The sequence below is a fragment of the Lates calcarifer genome, linkage group LG17 (genome assembly GCF_001640805.2).
Source record: "Lates calcarifer isolate ASB-BC8 linkage group LG17, TLL_Latcal_v3, whole genome shotgun sequence".
Taxonomy (NCBI): Eukaryota; Metazoa; Chordata; class Actinopteri; family Centropomidae; genus Lates; species Lates calcarifer.
The window spans coordinates 12,258,037-12,279,041 of record NC_066849.1 but is presented as its reverse complement, the minus strand read 5'-3'; the positions used below and the strand labels follow the sequence as shown (position 1 = coordinate 12,279,041).

General features: G+C 41.4%; 1 protein-coding gene across 1 annotated transcript in view; it reads left to right on the top strand.

The window, feature by feature from the left end:
• Window positions 1–21,005, top strand: part of agbl4 (AGBL carboxypeptidase 4) — a 252,890-nt gene that overhangs the window by 124,543 nt on the left and 107,342 nt on the right. Inside the window, exon 5 of the mRNA XM_018673358.2 lies at window positions 10,156–10,372. Coding sequence (XP_018528874.1) covers window positions 10,156–10,372 — 217 coding nt within the window. The remainder of the gene's footprint in view (window positions 1–10,155; window positions 10,373–21,005) is intronic.

Here is a 21,005-nt window from a genome sequence, read left to right as displayed (position 1 = left end):
TGTGCAACAGTTACAGTAGTACAGGTGTGTGCCGCCCACACAAGCCACACACACTGATGCTACTACCACCAGCCACAAGACAGTGTGTGTGTTGTGGTGGGGGGAGTTGGCTGGCACAGGTGCCAGACTCTTCCCTCTACAGCCCCGTGGCGGCCGGAGAAGTTAATTGGCAGCATCTGGCTGTCTGAGAGACCCAGTGCCCATCCACCGTCTCCCCCTCCTTCCACCCCACCCCGTTCCTCCTCCTTCCTCCTTCCCTCCAGCCTCCCTCACCCCACCCCACCCCCCTCCTGTGGGCAGCTGCTACCCCTGGCACACACATGGTGACACCCGTCTGGCTGCAGGGTGTGAATGTGGAGAGTGTGTTTTGTGTGTGTATGTGTGATATTCTGGGGAGTATGGAGGCACACAGGGCAGCCAGGCCCCCAGCTGCCACCATCGTGCCAAGGGAAATGTGGGCAGACAGGCTGGCATCTTTGTGCCAAGGCCAGCAGGGCCCTCAGGGAGGATGGAGAGGGAGAGAGGGAAGCAGAAGCAGGATTGGATGTGTGTGTGTGTGTGTGTGTGTGTGTGTGTGTTTGGGGGGGGGGCTGAGGAACAAATAGAGATTTTAGATGAGTATAATTCTACTGATCTTGTGACAGACAACATGGAATTTGCATGCTGATCATACTACAAGCAGCTATGGCCTCAAATTTACCTCAGGTGTCAGGCCTTTAACCGAAAATGTGGGTTGACTATCTCCAGTGTACGTTTGGAGATTTGCTGAGGAAATACAGTACTGTGACACTTGGAATAAGTAGATCCCCATATATGGTTCAAGGACTAGCAGAAAATATATATAATTCATAATAAAAGTAATACTACCAGTATTGGTACAGTAAGAGGAGGTGTATGAAATGATTTTTTACAGTCTGATGATTTGTTTTTATTGTTAAGATTGCTTTGATATTTTGCTTTTATTTGATATTGACAGGGAGGAAACATTGGTGGAGAAAGAAGGGTACAACATGCTTCAAATGTCAATGGTGAAATTTAAGCATCGTGATTATACTGTATGCCTCATAGGCATGAAGTTATGGCTTTATGTTCGTTCCTCAATACTGAGCATGCAATTGCATTTTAAGCACAGAAAAAAAATTATTACGTATATTAATTCATCTGTGAAGAGAAATTATTATCATGAAAGGAATTCTTTGATTATTTATTTAATTATTTAACTTGAGCAAACAAAAATGTGTTCAGCTCATTTAGGTTGTTTGCTTGTTTGCTGTTTTCCCCATAAGCACACAACCTGAACTGAAGTTCACCTGAGGTTTCATACCAAGCCACCCCCTTCCTTTCACATTAACCCAGTCTGGTGCAGATGTTTTCCATATAGATTGCCTGCAGAAAAGGCAACCTTGTGAACATACTACATCCTGTAGTCAGTGAATGAGTCCAGGACTTTTGTAGCCTTAGAGTATTTCTGTTCTTCATGTGTTTCTCGCTACCCACTTTTAGCATCATGTTGCTTTTTATCCTCCTGATCTTCTGTATATATTATATACATTTATATACAATCTCATCACTTTCTCTGTTGCAAGGAGGTAGGGACAATATTCACTGTCAATATACCCTAAGCTGTGGGTAAGTTTAGACTATATTTTTCTGTAGTTCAGAATTATACCTGCTTTTATGAAGAAGTCATAGAAAAAATATATAGCTTTTAATATCATCAATTTAACGTTTAACACACATAGACAGTGTTGAAATTAAGCTAGTTCGGTAGAAACATGTGCAGTATCATAATAGCTTGATAGGACAGAGGATGTAAAACTGTTTCTGTTCTTTAACTGAAATTTTCAGATTTCTCAGATTAGACAATGAACTATTATTGCGTTATCAGCAGCGCTGATTGTGACTCAAGGATGATTTAGTATTTATTTAGCTCATCGCTGCATTATTCAAGCTGTTGGTTATTCTTCCACAACAGAAAGTCATTCTGATCAGTGTAATGGACTACAGGAGGTGAGCTCATCTCTATGTGGAATTTAATAAAAGTGATTTCAGAATGTGTCATGTGTGTTGCATTGCCTTTCGCTGAGTAAATTTCTAGAGAGAATGATCTCATCACTCTGTGTGACCTTATTACACACACAGTGACACTTACACACACTCGCACACATACAGACTCATATTCTGGGCATACAGGAGCAGTAATACTGGTGCTTGATCTGAGATCACTTGTCCCACTGTTACTGACTTGACTCACTGTGCGAGTCAGACACTGTGAGATCAGAAGATATTCTTGCATCCATTTTCAGTCATATATAATTCAGTCATATTGCTCAAACAAATCAGTACTTGTACAGTTGAATGGCCAGAGTACAGTGACCATAGTTGTTGTTTCAGATTGAAACAATAACTGAAACTGAAATAGACATTCAACCTCATTAGTCAACAGACTGAATACATTTTAAAAAAGAAAATGGAAGACAAAAAGAAAATGATAGAAGGAGGAATCACTGGGCTTGTCAGACCTGACCAGTTGCTGTGCTATAGTATAGCATACATCACTAATGGACTCTCTAATGCAAATAGAGAAGCGTCCTCTATATGCTCACACAATCACTACCATGCCAACATGCAGTATGCACATCACAAACCTTGGTAGTCTGTGTGTGTGTGTGTATGTGTATGTGTATCTTGTCTTTGTCTATGCACATGTCTGGTCTCTTGGAACATTATTATTATGACTTAGTCTGGCGCCAGTCTGTCTATTTGATCCACACTTGTAATCACACACACACACACACACACACACACACACACACACACACACACACACAGATAATGTGATGGGAGTATAATGTTGCACTCTGGGAAATGCTGCATCACACAATTATAGACGGCCAGTCTCTTCTCTCTCCTCTTTCAAATACACACACACACACACACACACACACACATATACACAAACCCACTCTTCTCCTACCTCTCCCACTAGCTTACACACCACCACCACTCACCAGGGGCTTAACGCTGACATCATCATTTTATTAGCTCTTTGTGTGTGTGTGTGTGTGTGTGTGTGTGTGTGTGTGTGTGTGTGTGTGTACATTTGATTTTTTTTTCCTATTTTTTATGGTTGCCTGTGTGTATTTGCCCCCCATTATTGCAGACAAATGTGCACCTGCCCTGTTGCCCCATAGGGGACCAGTGGCGCCACAGTGGCGAGGGCACAGTGATCATCTGCGTTCTGCTAATTGCCCTGCTGCCCCACAAGACGCAGGGGAACTAGCTACTAGCAGACCCAGCGTGCTCGATCTAGTCGAGACCCCTCTGGGATGTATATGGGGCATGTTTAACTTTTTTTTAGTGCAACTGAGGATTGATTTGGAAAAGCTGACAGCACAGTCCATCACAGAATTTTTCTGAGGGTGTCCATTAAGGGGATTATCTGAGAGATGACTCTAAACTGCCAGTTTGGTTCACCCTCCCTTTTTAAATGGTCTAACATCCTCATAAAAATACAATGTAGCCTTTAATTATCAACTAAACATGTAACAGGTTTTCTTCTTATTCACCAAACTGCATTATTCAGCAGGAGCTTTTTCCCCAAGAGTCACCTTTCTGTTTCTGTAGTTTGCTAATGGTACAGAGGACTTACATTACACAACAAAGTAGTCATTGTGTTCTGTACTGTTTGAGCTGATGTAGAAAATATTCAGATTTTTCTCTCTGATTTTGCCTCTCAACAGGTCACCACTCACTCAAAGGTGTGGCCCTCTACTGGTCCATCCAGGCACTGTCACACTGCCCAGAAGTGAAGTAATATAACTCCTTACTGAAAATAAATTAGAAAACAAGCTGAAGATTTAATTTGAAGCTCAGTTTATTTGTCTACACATATTTTAAAAAAAAAAGTTAAATTACAGAAACACATTGTGCAGTTGTGATTAAAACACCCAGAGGAGCTTCTTAAATCAGATTTTCAGAGGAAATTATCAGGCAGAAGTCTTAGGATGACAAAGAACAGCATCAGAGACTTAATGACAACAAAATTCACATTATAAAACAGAAAGAGTTAAATAAAATAATGTATATATTCTTTATATGTTTTCCCTGTTACCACTATCTCAGGCTACATGAGCAGCCACTGCAAATCCTCTGGTATTTTCTTCTCTGTGCACCACCTGAGGGGTGATAAAAACAGATTTTAAGTGGAACAGATGAAGAGTTTGAGATAGAGGTACTGGCTAGTGCACTAGCCATAATTTCATTGCAAACATTTACATGATAAGAAGTTAGTTTATACCCTTATCTGGAGTGCAACAGTAGCATGTTTCCATCTTTAGATCACCAACAGGACAAGAATCACAATATAAGGGTCCTTGTAGTATTCAGAAAGTTAAAGGGGTGAAGTAGAAATTTCCAGCTACACAGTAAATTAGACTGAGAAGTAGAAAAAGGTATAGGGAGAGGGTGACATGACAAAGAGATGAATTACTGGAAGATGTGCACTTTTACATACAAGGACAGATGCATATAACCACATACAACCACTAGACATATCAGCAGAACAAACTGCATTACTTCTGTCAACAGCAAACATGTTTTATATAGATGAGACTCCATGATTTATGACTGCTTTCAGATTTTTATGTAAACAACTTCACATTATGTCCACGCTGAATAATCTGAATGCATGCAAAGCACTGTGGGTGTGATCTGATATTGACTGAGTCAATTTGGCAAACCTTGAATTTCATTGAGTTTTAAAAGCTGGCAATCCAGTGACAAATTTGTTAATTAAATTTATCAGCAATATGTGGATATTAGAGGTAACACCATAGACTGGCGATGTACCCTGCTCTTGACAAAGCCTCTAACAGGAAGCAGCATAAAGGGCCACCTGATGGAAGTAAACCTCCTGGGCATTTTGTTGCAGCCATCAGGGGGGAGAGTGTCTTACTCTGTCATGTTTCAGCCTCATCAGAGGGCTGTTCCCGACCTGAGAAGGCTGCTAACGGCCTGTTGTCTCCACAGGTGTGTGGCTCTCAGCTCTCTCGTTACAGGAAAGTCTATAATTCACAAGTGTTATTGCTTCCTGCAAAACCTTACCTCTGCTAGCCAGAAGACTCTAAAAGCAGCATTAATCCCAGCCATTTCACATCATCAGCCCCGGTCATAATGTGCTTCTTCTCAACTTAATGCCTACTCATACGTTGCTGCAGAAAAGTTATGATTAACCTCAGATAACTGTGAAAATGAAATGAAAATCCACTAAGTGTCACTAAGTGTAAATGCCATACTTGGGAGGGCAAGTCGCAATCTATGACCTCCCGCTGCGGCGTACATCCAATTCTCTCTCAACAGCAGTCGTCTGATTCCCAATCGAGGACAACTTTTCATGAAGCCGCAGTCTAATAAATATACTGTACCACCACATATAATATACAGCAGGCCAACCAACTTGCAAGCAAGCGCAGGTTGCCTAGTAACAGTGTCCCCAGAAAGCTTTATTCCAGGTTGATTTGCATCCAAAAAATAGATGGATGCCTCAAGAATACATATATGCTTGTGTATGTTTACACACACACACACACACACACACACACATATACTCACCTCCTCACACACATGAATATACATAGCCACATGGTTGACACTTCTCAGATGATTCGGAGGCTGTTTTCTGCTTGACTTAGTATGCAAAACAAGAACACGGGGCCTGTGTTTTAAAAACAATGAGCCTATCTAACATCTGGCATCATTTTAGGGTGCCAAGAAATATTGCCTCTTCAATTATTGGCGTAGTAACACAGAGGGAGTAAAGACATATGTCATTCAGTGTGAGATGTTTGCCAAATGGACTAACTATTTGCCTTAGATGAGCTGGTCGGGATCTGTAGAGCTTGACAGCTATGTGGGCATACTGGAAGACATTTAACCTTCCTAACAATTGACAAGATGAACATTTGACAAGCTGAAAGAGACAACAGTAAGACGGAAAATAAAAGGGAGTAGATGAGTGTGTGTGTGTGTGTGTGTGTGTGTGTGTGTGTGTGTGTGTGCGTGTGCGTGTGCGCGCGCATCCAGGTCTTGCATAGTTTTGTCCTGTGTGTTTTTGCCTTTGTCTGCGAGAGTGCTCAGAGCAGCGGTGATTGGCGTGTCCTCTACGCTTGATTGATTAGAAAATATAGACAAGATGTCACCCATATGAAAGCTACCAATTTCTAAGCCTTCATCTTGAAACTTCAGAGAGACACTGGCACCATCAAAATCAGAGTGGGAGTTTGTAGCTACCAATGGTTCAAAAGTAGAAAAGCCCAGGCAAGCAAAGTGACACCTCACTAAAGGCTGCCTGCGAGCTCATTGAAACCCTCTCCCTTGTCATTCTCCCCTTCTCTCTTTTTTTTTTTGTCTCTTTACTTGTCTCTTTTTCTGTTTGTCAGCCACTCTCTGTCTTTGTCTAGTGTTTCAGCCTCTCTGTTTCTCTTTGCTTTGCCTCTTTCTCTTTATTCTGCTGTGATGAGGCGCCGTTGAAGTTAACTTGTCCCACAGCTCGGTGTCAAAGCAATGACCTTGATGTGGCTCGCGTACAGTTTGAGTCTGCCGTGTTGTTTCAGCGTGCGACTCTTTGCATATTCCTGTTTGTGTGTGTGTGTGTGTTTCTGTGTCTCTGTAATCACTGAATTGTAAACCCACGTGTGAGTGTGTTATCACCTGGGGGGAAGCTTCTCCATTTTTTTCCTCATCTCATGCAGTGATAATTCTGTTTGGGAACGACGGCACTGTACCACGTCAAGAGATGGGCAGGGGAGAGGCACAGGGAGGTACCATTTAGATAAAACAAATTGCCAGCTGCCGAGCAGGAGCAGCTACCGCTTAGATAAAAACCAAAGGGGCTGTGTGCATTAGTGTGCATGTCCTGAAGATTTTGTGCATTTTTTTCTCCCACATATTTGTGTGCGTGACTGTGGTACCTAAAGCAGGTACAGCCCCTTCCTCAGCTTGTAGTCTGGGCCTTCCAGGCAATCTCTTTCCATAACAAGTCACACAGCTATTTTCTCTGGCCTATAACTATAATGCTGTGATGGGACAAGCAGCAGTAATTAAAATCAATAGCTAGGACTTTTCCAGTCTCCGGCAAGGTCACACACTGCCCAGTGGAGGGAAAGAGAAAGAGAAACAGAGAGAAGTGGGATTGCATGGATGGGCAGAGCCAAACAGGGAAATATGTAAAGAGGTGAGGTGTCATCTTATTTTAATTAACCTGCACCTCAGAGGGCTGGCACCACGGTAATGCACCAAAGTGTGTGTGTGTATGTGTGTGTGTGTGAGAGAGAGAGACTTTGTATGAGTGTACCAGTGTCTGTGACTGTTTCATGTGGAGGTGTATTTTGTCCTTGCCAGTCAGTTTTACTCACAGTATGCTCAACTTTAAACTCATGTGGTCTTAGGAATAACATTTATGCTCCATTTGGGGGGGGGGGGGTAAAATAAATTGCTCTCAGTTTTTTCCAAGATTAACCATGTTTCTTGTTTTTTTCCTTCTACTTCTTTGTCCAGCTTTTCAGGCAGTAAGACCAGGCTGGTAAGCTGGCTCCAGCAGGCAGGCAGGGTGCAGTATAGCTAGCCACTGGCTGCATTAGTATTCTGCTAAAATAGCCACATGCAGATACATTCTCCTCCTCTGAAGGAATAATCAGCCCTGCCGTTCTCTCCCTTCTCCCCCTCTGTCTGAGAGAGGCTGAGTGATTTAGCTTTTTTGTTTTACTAGGTACCTGCAGGGACATCTTCAAGTGTTTGAAAATGCATGCAAGTGTGTTCACTATGCATTTCTATGCAAGTCTGTAGCCAAACCTGATGTATTAGGTGTCTGAGCAAACACATAAAACTCCCATGAGTCTCCTCTTCCTGTCCTCCCTCTTTAGGGGTGAGTCAGAGAAAGAAGTTCACTCTGTCAGAGTTAGCGCAGAGCAGTCTGTCCTGTTTGTTGATTATCAGGTCCTGTTCCTATCACAGGTGCCCCCCCCCCAAGATAGCATCTTCATCTGATCTGTTGCCAGAGACGCTAGCTCACTAGCCAGCCCCCGCCATCACACAGCCACTACGCCGCTAGCCGCCACCCATTCCCGTATATCTCCGTATCAGTCCCAGATCTGCCATCGCCCTGCTCTCTCATCTTCCCCTTATCTCCTTATTCCACCTTTCTCCCTGCTCCCAACACCTCAAACCCACCAATCACTCATCGTCCTCATCTTCTTCCTCCTTTTATCCTCCTCTCCTCAGAGTGTCTGCCAGAGCTCCTATGGCAGCACTGTTGTTCCCCGTGCTTGGTCCTGCTCACGTAAACTGTCAAGGTAGAGTCAGTGAGAGACAGGACAGGACAGGAAAGATTTAGAGAAAGACAGGAAAAAGGGAAAGGTAGAGGAAGAGGGAAAGGAGGCCAATACAGTCACTTGCATGCGTTACAACATCCTTCTCAACATGTCTCAGTGGATGAGGGCTAAACGAGGCAAGAGAGGAAGAGGAAGACGGACAGGTGAAGAGTGTGAAAAGAAAACATGTTGAGTAAGCAGAGAAGTTCTGTGGACTGCAGCAGTACTGTCCTGGATCCCATCGATCGTCTGTGAGGTCCAAGTATCAGTCAGCTTTATTCAGCCCTGGGCCCAACATGCAACGCGCAATTCAGCAAAGTACTCAACCAGCACACACAACAAAGAAAACAGGAAACACACAACACTAAACATGTAGTGTATTACAAACACCATACAAACCTCAACACAAACAAGACACATACCACACCGATACTCAGATTAGATACTTACCCGTTCCTCACTCCATTTAATTTCTCTAAATTTCCCACACACTTACTTCTCAACTTGAGATATCATGAATAAAACATGAGTCATGTTCTCAGCCCATAAACAATTTTTGCAAAGATGCAATCACATTTTCTGCTTTTCACTCAGACTGTAATCCTGAACACATTATCCAAAAGATCACATATATTACAATAGTGTTGTAGTCTCCATAATTAGACGCTCACATGCTAGAGTGGAAAGTGTTACCTTTTAAAATGCAAAGCTGAAAACAGCAGTTGGCCGCATTTAGTGCAGGTGCAAACCTGCACGTCAGAGGGGAAAAAGAAAAAGAAAGGAGAACAAATAAATGACTTGAGCCATTTTGGTCAACCATGATGTAGAAACGTGGCTGGTGCTCTCTTTTCATTCATCAAAATTTACTTTTTTAAAAATAATTATTTAATGTGAAAGATCTTTCAGTGATCTTCACTGCTGTTTTATCATTTACTGCATGTTATTTTTGTCATTTACTCACAATGGTAGTTCTTTCAGAAACAACATAGTCCAACAACATGCTGAACTGCCTTGAGGATACACAGCAATTCTGGATGGGAGTGATATTTGAAATCTCAAGTAGTTAAAAGTCAGTTTGCTTTTGAATTTTTAGGTAGCTTTTACTCTTTGTAATTTAAATTCATTGTTTTTCTGTTCACATTCATTTTCATTCAAAATCTATCGGCTACATTTTGTTATGTTTGTGCCTCTTGGGTTTGTCTTCAATAATAAAAGGCAGCTGTGGTGTGAATATGAAAAGCAATGGATCACAAGGTGGTGTTTAATTATCGAAATGGTTTATGGTTAAATCTGTTTTAAATGACCTCTATCTCTTAATTTTGAAAATTTTTGATCGCTCATTAGAAAATTGTTGAGTTTGGATAGAATGAGTGAATGTTAAAGCAAACAAATGTATGATTTTTTTTTGTTTTGTTTTGTTTTTTAACATTCACCAATCCATTATATATAATCTCCCAGACTTTCTAAGCAGATGGTTACCAGGTGACACCCGCCTCTTTCCTTCAGTGCTTGTTCTCCTCTTCCAACTGAACTCATCATCTCTAGAAGAAGGCAAATTGACAAGTTGATGCAACTTTAGTATTGTGATTTCTCAGTTCTCTCTTCTCTAACTTGTGTTTCTGTTTCTGCACTTTTTTTCCTTCTCTTGCAAACTTGCTATGCACTCTGTGTTCCTCACATCTTAACCTGATGCAGCCCCAATCCTTAATGTCCTTAAATGAAAAAATCTGTCCTGTAATTGACCTCTCTAATGTCTCCATAATGTGTTTGTCTTTTGCTGTTGCAGGCAGAGGCTCCCACCCAAAAACGTGTACTACTACCGTTGCCCTGACCACCGGCGCAACTATGTCATGTCCTTCGCCTTCTGTTTCGACCGAGAGGACGATGTATACCAGTTTGCTTACTGCTACCCATACACCTACTCCAGACTGCAGCACTACCTGTCCAGCCTTGAGCGCAGGAACCTGCCCTACCTGCAGAGAGAGCAACTGGGACTCAGTGTGGTGAGTCAAGCAGAGGAGGAAGTGTTGTAGTGGTTAGTGCTGGAGCAGAGAGATTGAATGGTGGTGAAGATTAGGGGTGGATGAGTTGTCACGTGTGTGTGTGTGTGTGTGTGTGTGTGTGGTGTGTGTGTGTGTGTGTGTGTGTGTGTTTGTGTGTGTGTGTGTGTTCAGAATAAGGAGACCCAGATTGGTAACTTAGGTGTGCCTGCCGGTCATAACTTCAGCCTCTCATGTTATTATTAGGATTGTTGTGCTCTGAGATGACGGACTATATGAGCCCCTGGGTGTGTGTGTGTGTGTGTGTGTGTGCTTTTTTGGTGTGTATTTGTGTGTATAAATGGCTCAGTGTGTAATCAGCAGAGCTCTCACCTCGGCAGTAGGAGCCAGTGTATCATACATGCTGCCTCCAGTCTTGTCTGCTCTTATCAAATAATTGTAGGAGAAAAACTCATTAGAAATGCTTGAGAGATTACCACTTTTTCTTCTGTCCTCCAACATTTGTCAGGGAAAGCTTGCTGTGAGGGGGGCACCATGAAAGTACAGGTATTTGTAGGGAGGACCTGACCATAAAATACAGAAAGGACTCTAAAATTTGGAAACCGTGGCATGTAAACAGCTGATGCTGGTGATACAATTGGAGGGAAAAAAAATTCAAAATGAAAAGATGTGGTGATATACAGTAATAATAACAATATTAAACAGAGATCTTAATTTTTAATTATGGTCATATTTCAAGAACAGGTTCTTCACTGCTAATTCAGTATTAAAAAGAGGAATCAAAATATTATTGCTACATATTTTTAGTTACTAAAGTGTGTTTTACTAAACTTCCCCCCCAAATTCTGTTGGAAATTGGGGGAAGTGCAAACATTCCTCACGTAGACTCTCTGTCAAAAATACAGCAGAAGGAAAGCTGGTAGAACTGGTATATCTGTTAGCAGTGCTGAGAAGGTGTGTTGCACTATGATGTTTTTAAATGGAGAAAAATTAATAACTGTTCCTTTTCATCATTCTGTAAGCAACCACAATCGGAGAAGCATTCACAGTACAAATACAGTATGTTTCCATATAACAACATGGCATTTTAAAGTGCTGTATTTGTTTATAGAGCACCATCCTGATTTTTAGTTTTAGTTCAGTTCGTATTGACAGTATAGGTCTTATTTACCACTTTGACCTTATATTGTTTCGTTTGATGATTCATTTGTGACGTAGTTGCTCTAGCTCTGCAGTTGGGAATAATAAAATAATCTATCCATCTGTCTAGATTTTTAAGGGTTATAACTAACCTTAAATATGGTGAGAAATACAATCATAAAATACATTGTTTAGTGTATGGAAGGTTGTAGGCATAGCAGTTCATTCATTTCAGTGTTCATTTACTATCAGTGCTTCCAGTCTGTTTACCACTTCTGTTGTCACTAGACAGCCAAACTAATATAAATCAGCATGGAAAGCATCATAAAATAAAAAAAATAAAAAAATAGAAATAAACAGATATGGACCTATGATGCGAAGACCAGCAAGTTAAGGGTTATTGTGTCCCACCATTGCTGCTAACTAATCTTTCCTCTCTGTCTGTACCGCTGTTGTGTTGTGTATAACATAGTGTAAATACTGAGCCATACAATGCTGCCTGTGCAGCACACTATTTTCGCTTTATTTTTAAGCCACATCATTTCTCTGAGCAAGACAGAGGGGAACAGAGAGAGGACAGACTCTGTTGGTTTGGCTCACAGAGTCGGTATTAGTATTCATAGTCATAGAGAGGTTTTATGGCCGTATTTTTCTCTTTATGTTCTCTGGGCCTGGGTGGCAGACAGCCCAGCCCTACCCTCTCATATCTCTTTCTCTGTCTGCTCCTTCTCTTGCTGTTACCCTCTTCCCCCTCTCTATCTCATGCACATATGCAACGCCCCACACACACACACATACATCCACACACACACACACATACATCCACACACACACATACATCCACACACACACACACATACATCCACACACAGGTCAGAGGGGAAGGGATGAGAAGGGATGAGGAGAGCTTTCTGTCTGCATCAAAGTTTAAAGACGGATTGCTGCCGTTTCTGAGGCTGAGTCTTTGCAGGGACACCACAATAGCTTTAACCTTCTAATGGGTACAGTTATCTCATAAGGATGGAAATAAGAGCCAGGGCCATTTGCACGGGCATTCCTCTATCTTGCTGACTAATTTGTTTTCTGTAATGTATTCCTCTGAACAAAATCTCTGCTATCCAGCCTGCACTGGTGGAGCCAGATACTGTTAAAAAAAAAAAAAGAAAGAAAAAAAAAAGGTCGGCTCTTTTTAATTTTCACCCCTAGCTCTCTTCATCATAATGAGCAAGGTAGTGTTTACTGATTCACAAGGTAGGTATTTTTTATTGTCTTACTCGAGCCAAAGCAGAGTGAAATGAATTCAGTGTGTAAATTACATTGAAACAGACTGAATTCACTTCAGTTGAGCTGCACTGGAAGATGCCTGTTTAATTGAGAGAGGCAGACAGAGGGACAGAGACAGGCAGAGAGTAACAGTTCTGGGATGAATGAAAAGGGCAAACCAGGAGGATTTGAATATGATTTTCAGATCAGCCTCTCAATTCACATATTCTTCACTTTCACTTAATTTCTTCCCCCTGCCAGTTTAGACTTTACAATAAGAGTGGAATTCACTTGTTCAGGAAACTAACTCTTCTATCTAGATTACATTTAACAGTGAATGGTAACTCTCTGGTTCTCCCTATTACTTCCAGCTTTTCATCTAGCATGATCTGGTATCTAACAGTGAAATGAAAAAGGAAAGAGAAACAAGAGCAGTGATTGGTCTGTAAAATTAGGTGGAATTTCCTGATGTTTCACATTTACACTCCCCAGTAAAGCCTGAAAGCCCCAAATGTTTTTCCTCCATAAAAGTCTGTCTAATAGACTTTTCAACTGGATGTCTGCTAACTTTTTCCATTTATATGCAGGCAAATCATATTCTTATCATTGTCCCTGACAACCTGCATGCACATTAACAGCCCTCTTGGTGCTTTTTTCCTGACATTAGAAAGCCTTTTGTCAAAAATCTTGGTGTTTTGTTTGATTTCAACCTTAATTTTGAATTGCAAATTAACAAGGTCAACCAATCTTTTATTTATTTATTTATTTTTTTAATCTTCTAATAAATACTGAAAAAATCTGTCCATGTCTGAACTTTGGAGATACTGATTTCATGTGTCATACATAGTTTTCCCTCATGTTTAGATTACAGTATTGAGTCAGAAAACAATTCACAGGCAAACACAACTGTACAGAAGTGTACAGAAAGGATCAAATTACTTTTAATGTCTTTTTCACATGTCAGGGTGACAGACTAAAGGGGGAAGAGCCTTTACTTTTGGGGACTCTGGAACAACCTGCCTAGTCACCTCAGACAAGACTTAGACAAGACTTTATTGATCCCTTTGGGATGACTCCCTCAGGGAAATTAAATCTCAGTATACCTCAGTATATTCTTTTATCTTTTACAATATACCTTCCCACCTGTGGGATACATTAGCCTTGATAGCATTACTGTAGGTATATTTTGGTCTGTAATGGAGTCAAAATTCACCCAACTTTCACAAATTGCGCATTGTATGAAAGCTCTAAGTCTCCTGATTCTGTCTGCACAAAACATTTTAGGATCCCTGTATCACTGCAACAGCTGTTGACACAGAATTGATTCCCTTTTACGCCAAAAAAGCATGTGTACATGTTGTTAAATGTATGTAATACTTAGGGAACATGTGTTGGTGGTGAATTCCCATAATACCTAAAACTCACAGGTCTGTACGAAACACACACGCACACATAGACACACGTGCAGATGTACTTTACGCAGACAAACACACACACACCTAGATCACACACAAAGACAACTACCAAAAGAGTTTCTCTTATTCCCCAGAGGAGAGGGTTTTGGATTCTCCCTTTTCCTGCTCTGCCAGGTTCACGGCCCTGTGTCTGTTCCTCTGGTCCCTGTCTGTCTGAATATTTCCTTTTGTAGACCATCCCTGACAGTATCTGAGTAAACCTCCCTCTCTCTCTCCCCCTGAGGCGTCCATGTCCACAGAGACACAGAGGAAGAGGCAACATGTGTTTGACCTGCTACAATACTAACAAGCCTCTTTGAAAAGATGCCAACTGCTTCCTACTTTCAAACTAATTCCTCATTTCTGTTTGGTCCTCAAGCTTCCCCAAGCCATCTGGAATTGAAAGCGACTTATTTGCCCACCTTGCCTGTTGACAAAGCATTCTTCTTGTTTTGTTTTTTTTGTTTGTTTTTTTTCCACCAGTAGGCAGTGTCTGCCCGGGAGTTGCGGAGACAGCAGTTTGGGGTTTTTTTCTTCTTCCTCAGGCCCCAGAGGGGAGGGCAGGGCTATGACACTATTAGTCACCTCTGACACAGCACAGCCTCTGTCTGTAGACCAGATGGAAAGAAAGTGTAAATGAGAGACCTCAGGGTGGGAGAGTGGACAGGCCACTGACCAGCCTTAAGGTTGTCTGAGACCTAGCCTGCATGCTGCTCATAGAGACCCGAGTCCTTGCTTGTTATTATGCTGTGATTCTGTTCACATACCCGCATCAAGTAAAACTATTGATCTCAGAATCACAGTGCAGAGATGTCACATCCATTCAGTTCTTTTTTTTTTTCTTTTGAAATCTCACAAATCAAAGCAAGATTATGATAGATCACTTGTACTGTGTTGAAGACAAGCAGCGGTCACTGTCAGCTGCAGTGACTTAACATTACTTAGACTGTTGTGATTGAATTTTAGACCTAATCCTGTCTGCTATCAGTGTTCAGGTGCCATGTCTGGGTGTCTGCTCAGTGGGAGTGGAGTCTCGAAGAAGGTTTTTTGGTGTGTGTGTGTGTGTGTGTGTGTGTGTGTGTGTGTTTGGAGCAAGACGAGGGGAGTGGAGTGGAGTGGGCACTGCAGCTATATCTGCCTGGCTGCCTCTCTCTCTCTCCTTATCTCTGTGTTTGTACACTGTGTGCCAAGATCCAATCAATAGCCACTCCAGCCGTGGAGAGAGGAGAAGGTCAGCAGCCACACATTCGAGGAGCTGGGCTAGGCAAACTGATGGAGACACAAAAAAAACAGGAAACACACCACAGGCCAGGCACGTCTCTACAGGACATAACAGGATGAGATTAGACAACATGTACATCTCCTGTGTTAATGAGAGATTTCATGATTTTTGCCTCTCAAAGACTTGCAGCAGTGTGAAAGGCTCTAATTAAAATGTGTATTTTATTATGTCAGAAGAAGTGTGTTTGAGCCCAAACTGGCTCTCTGTTAGGAGTAGCGGTATCAAAATTAAGTGCAGATGTATTCTGATCCCTCTGTACCCGAGAAAACATTGATTTAGGAAAACCAAAACTAGTACTTTCTAATGTGATAAAAAAAATAGAGTAGACATTTTAAAAGGAGTATTCTATAGTTTTGCAAGTCCTTGGAAAGACAGAAATTGCTATTACAGTTAAGGACTCAGCACCTGGACAAGAAAGGTGTGTGTCAAAGCTATATTTAACTCAAACGTGATCTAAAAATTACAATATCGATATGTAATACATTATAATTGAGCTGTCTAACACATTAGGAGTAGCACAGTTCTGTCTTTTGTTAAAAGCTGAGTGATTGACACTATTCATATCTTTGTAGCAGGGGGTTTGCACATCATACATTGTCATCATGTAATATAACAGCATCCACTGTGACAAAGTGCCAGTTTTAATTACAGTAACTAATTAATGCCAACTTTCTCTGAAAGCAGATTCTGAGAGCTGCAGTTCTTGACACTGGAGCTATTCTGTGAATGACTCTGTGATTGGTTTGTAATAGAGAGAGTCCTCCAACTCCTGACTGCCTCCCTCACAGGCCAACACCTGAATAGCCAATCAGCACTTTATCATGTGGATGAGGTGATGCTGCAGAGTGAAACCACACAAACAGATGTGAACGTCCATACTGTGTTTGGGTAATGAAAGGAAAGTCCAGATTAGTGTGGTATGAATATTGGTAAGACACAGACAGGTTCAAACATAAGAGTATGTATGGAAGTGAAAAACAACATATTCATAACAGTGTCAGTATTTTTCACCTCAGCACCACATACAAATGAGACAGATGGAGTCAGGCAGATGATTAGAAATGTTAGCTCTATATTCCCCCAAACAAAGATAGTTGCTGTTGTTGCTTTGTTAGCATATATTCAAGACAGACACGAGCACTTCACCAGTCAAGCAAGCTGGCACCACTCAAATAAGTAAACTGCTTTTTCCCAAGCTGAGAGGTAAACAGCTCAAGATAACAGAGGTTGTTTTTTTTCCTCTCCTTTAGTGGCAGACTGTTCATGAATGCATTAGCTGTGGCCTAAACATCAAACAGGAAAAAAAAGCATATTTTAAAAAGGAAAATGCAAACGAAAAAGACTAGGCATACAGCTATATCAGCGGGTGGAAATTTAATTTTTACTCCATATTTTTACTTCCTCAACTAAGTTCTGATAAAGTTTCTCTTTGTTTGTCTTGTGCTTGTTGTTAACTTTATGGGTTCTTGCATTACCTCTTTGCCATTTTGTTTCTCTGTTTTTTTTTTTTTTTTCGTTTTGTTTTTTTTGGGGGGGTGTTGTTTTTTTTTTTTTTTTTTTTTTTGCATTTCTCATAAATTGTTCTTTCTGTTTGCCTCATGAAGTTTTCTATTTTCCATGGCAGCAGCAGGATGAAAGAGCTAGACTCTGTATTGTCTAATAATATGTTAATCACTGCTTACAGCACCTCCGTGTCAGAACTGAGGAAATTCCTCAAAGATGGAAAGGTCATCATTGTATCATTGCAGGCTTCTTGGCAACAATTGTTGTTTTTTATTCTGCTTTCTATTTCGCTTCATTAGTGAGTGACCCTTATTCTGTCAGACGCTTCGCACCAACACGGCTGCAGTCAAACGTAGGAATCTAAGAAAAAGGTTGAGCTGTGACTGTCCTTTGTCCCAGACAGTTGACTAAGAAGGCTGGTCCAGAGAGAGCAGAAGATAAGCAGGTTTATGATCTATGTTCTTACGTTATGGTGCTATATGGCCTCTTATCTCCAACCAGTGGTTCCCCTAGGATACTAGATTCTTTATTACGCACCCCCCACCCCTCCATCTCTCTCATTTCTCTGCCGATCAAGAACGCCCAAAATGAGGGAGAGCTGGCGAGGAGGTGGGGAGTGCATTAGGCACGGTTGTTAATGCGTGGCCTGCTGTGAAAGGGAGGGAGTGTGGATCGGGTGTCTATGCCACTAGCGTGTTTAACTTTATAGTTTATACACAGTGCAGGTCAACTGTGTGTGGGAAAGAATATAGGAGATAAATAGATTAAAGTATCACAGGTGAAGTCCTCTGAATGTAATGGTGATGATGTTCACGCAGCGCTGACCCCTTATTGATCCTTATTATGATGTTGGCACAAAAGATGTTGGGTTACTCAGACAGAGATAATATTTATTTTGGAAATTGGAACTTATTCACACCTTAATGGCTTAGCGCTCTGTCTCTCTGTCTCTTTTCTCCCCCCCTTGTCTCTCTCCTTTGCTCACCTCTCCTCTCTTTCAGTGAATAGAAATTAAGCTAATGAAAAGTTCTCTGAAATGGTTGATGTCTGTGGGCCTACAATGATGTGAACCAGAGTTCTGTGGCTGGTGGATAGCTGACGACCTGCTTTATGAAATTAAAGAGAGAGAAGAATGTGATCTCAAACTGAGCCTGTTCAACACTCGTCAGAAACATCTCTTCCCCTTTCTGCCTCCCTTTGTCTTTTCGTGTCTCCCACCTCTTGGGCTTCAGAGGCAAATCTATTCCCATCCTCATAGCTGTGTTATAGCCGTCTATCTGTCCTCCTGTGCCAATGGATATTTACTCTGCCGCCTTCCGAGATGACTCTCAGGATGGAGCACTGAGCAAGGAGCACTCACTCTGTCTCATTTGGGTGTCAGGACTCAGTTCCCCGGGGTGGGGAGGGGCACAAAGAAGGAACAAAACAGATAGCATTCAAGGCTTTTAATAAATCAGAATACACCTTTCTGACAGTGTAACTGCTTTCCATTGCCTGGCCCAAATTTACCAGCAAGCAGGAAAAAGAAAGCAAAGAGGGGAGAAAACAAGAGAAAGAAAGAGACAGGGAAAGGAGAGTAACGCAGAGCAGGCTGTACAGTAGATCATTTGTTCAGGGGAAAAGAATGAAAATTAATGAAAAGAGAGTTGCTCGCCCTCCAAAGGCAGCCAAGCTTGAAATTCACTTTGAGGGAAACTTAATTTGTTGTAAATGGGCAAAAAACATATTACTGCGCAGCGCGTAGAGGGGCTGCGTTGTGTGTCCGTCTGCTGCGTCTGTCTGTCGGCATGTGTTTGTGGCAGATGAGGACGCTATGCTCTGAATAGCTCAGCTGAGAGGAGGGAAACACAGGAGCCTGTTAATAACTCCAGTAACAGCATTCTCTTTCTACATGACTGCTCTCCAGCACTCCCTTCTAGAACGTCTGAATACAACTCCAGGATGTGGAGGAGAACTTGTCAAAAGTTACTAGGAATAGGAATAAAGTTTGGCCTGTTCACTAAAGGTGTGTGTGTGTGTTTGCATGTGTGTGTGAGCACATGCATACATACATGTGGATTTACATTGTTTTTTTGTGTGCCGAAGTTTGCATTAAAAATGCTATATGTAGTATTTTGCTATTGGTACATAGCCAATGTTAGCATTAACACCTGTTTACCTGCCAGTGTAGGGGAAACGTTGGGAATGAAAAGCAATATCATTGTTCTCTCTTATTTGCTTCTATCACTTCCTTCCTTCTACTGAAGTTAGCATGCTAACCAGCTAGCACAAGCCTGTCCCATCATGTAATACCACATTGCAATAGTGAGTCACTGTAGCATCCAGTCTGCCCTCAGTCCAATGTGAGAGGATGAAGAAGTTGTGCTGCCCAGAGAACATATTCTAACCTCTTGTCTTGTAAACGCAACGTTGGATGGAGCTCTTGTTAACAGCTGTTAATGCTAATGTTGGCTAAGTAGCAATAACAAAAACATACATGGCACTGGCAACAGGATCGGTTTATATTGTGTAAGTCTGTCTTAAAACAGTAATGACCTGTCCACATGTACATTGAAAGAGTACAGTGGTAATAATTGTAGTAATAGGTTGTAGTAATTCAGGAGAGCTACTCTTACAATGCTACCAGTGTAAATGATGGGCTCATAATCCAGAGTTCTCATTTAGAGCCAAAATGCAATACACCTGAAGTGAATATGAGGCTTCAGCTGTCAGTTAGTCAAATCAAGTCATGTTCACCACAGTATACTATATACCCAATAAACTACAGTGACATCTGGACTCATTTTTGTGAGTCATTTTTCATGTCCACTTCAAAAATGTCAAATAAGGGAGAACAATCAAGCTAAGTCAATTTTAATAATAATGAATATAAATCTTGATTCTAGTATTGACATTGATGAGGTTGGATGATATTCATATGCATATTACAGACCACAGCCTCCCAGGGACTGGGAACAGGCAAAAATGAGAAGAAATAACAACCAGTGGCAAGAAATTGAGTTGTTGAATTGAGAATAGAAGCACTGATGAAGTAATCAGGTGTCTTGATGAGGGAAGAGCATTGTCTCTCTTCACTGTGTTGTATAGTTTACTGTCACACATCAGGCAGTACAAGAAATAGTAAAGATCACCTAGTGCTGGCAAAAGTAATGATGCTTATCCGCAACAGAAACTATGCAAGGATCAGATTGCAAGGTCTTCTGTTTCTAGACATAACTCAGCATTACCTTAATTCTTGTTCCCCCCCAAAGGACAGAATGGGAGAAGCCATGCTGGTATACTGCTTGTTACATAGATGTTACATAGGTGGCCAGTTTAAATGGAGTGCAGGTTGCATATGATGCACTGAATCTCTATCAGCTGATAATCAAACAACAGTAGACATGAAGACATGGTGTGGCAAGTGCTTTGTTTTCATCTTTTCACTGGTTTTAAGTGTTAACCATCCAGTTTCTGTTTGGATTCAGCAAATGCAAGACATGTAAAATTAGTAATTCATGATACATGTGGTATTTCCTTACAGCACAGTCCTTCACTGACTGTTTGCCGTTGTGGCTTGTAAAACATACATAATCACAAATTAACCATTCGGAGTCACATTTTCAATGAAATGTAAAGTCTAAATTCAGTAAAGATTTCAACCTTCAACTTGCTCTTTAAGTGTCTGCATTTACATTGTGCAATCTGTGCACACAGTAATATGTGGCTGCTAGCTAATTTGTATGTTGCATGTATATTGGTTGGTATTTCTGCAGGGATAGATTATGTTTGAATCCTAGATACAGAGGATTGATCCAGCCCAATATGTTTGGTGATAAGCTGGAGCCGAAAGCCAAGGATGACTGACAGGTCATGGTTAAACGGTATGATTACAGAGTTGCTGCAGTTTTATCCTTGCCTACAGTTATAGACCTCAGCACTCAACAATTGCGTGTGATAGGAATTCTCTATGAAGCAGATCAGACGTCATATGACATCAAATCCTTGACCTGAG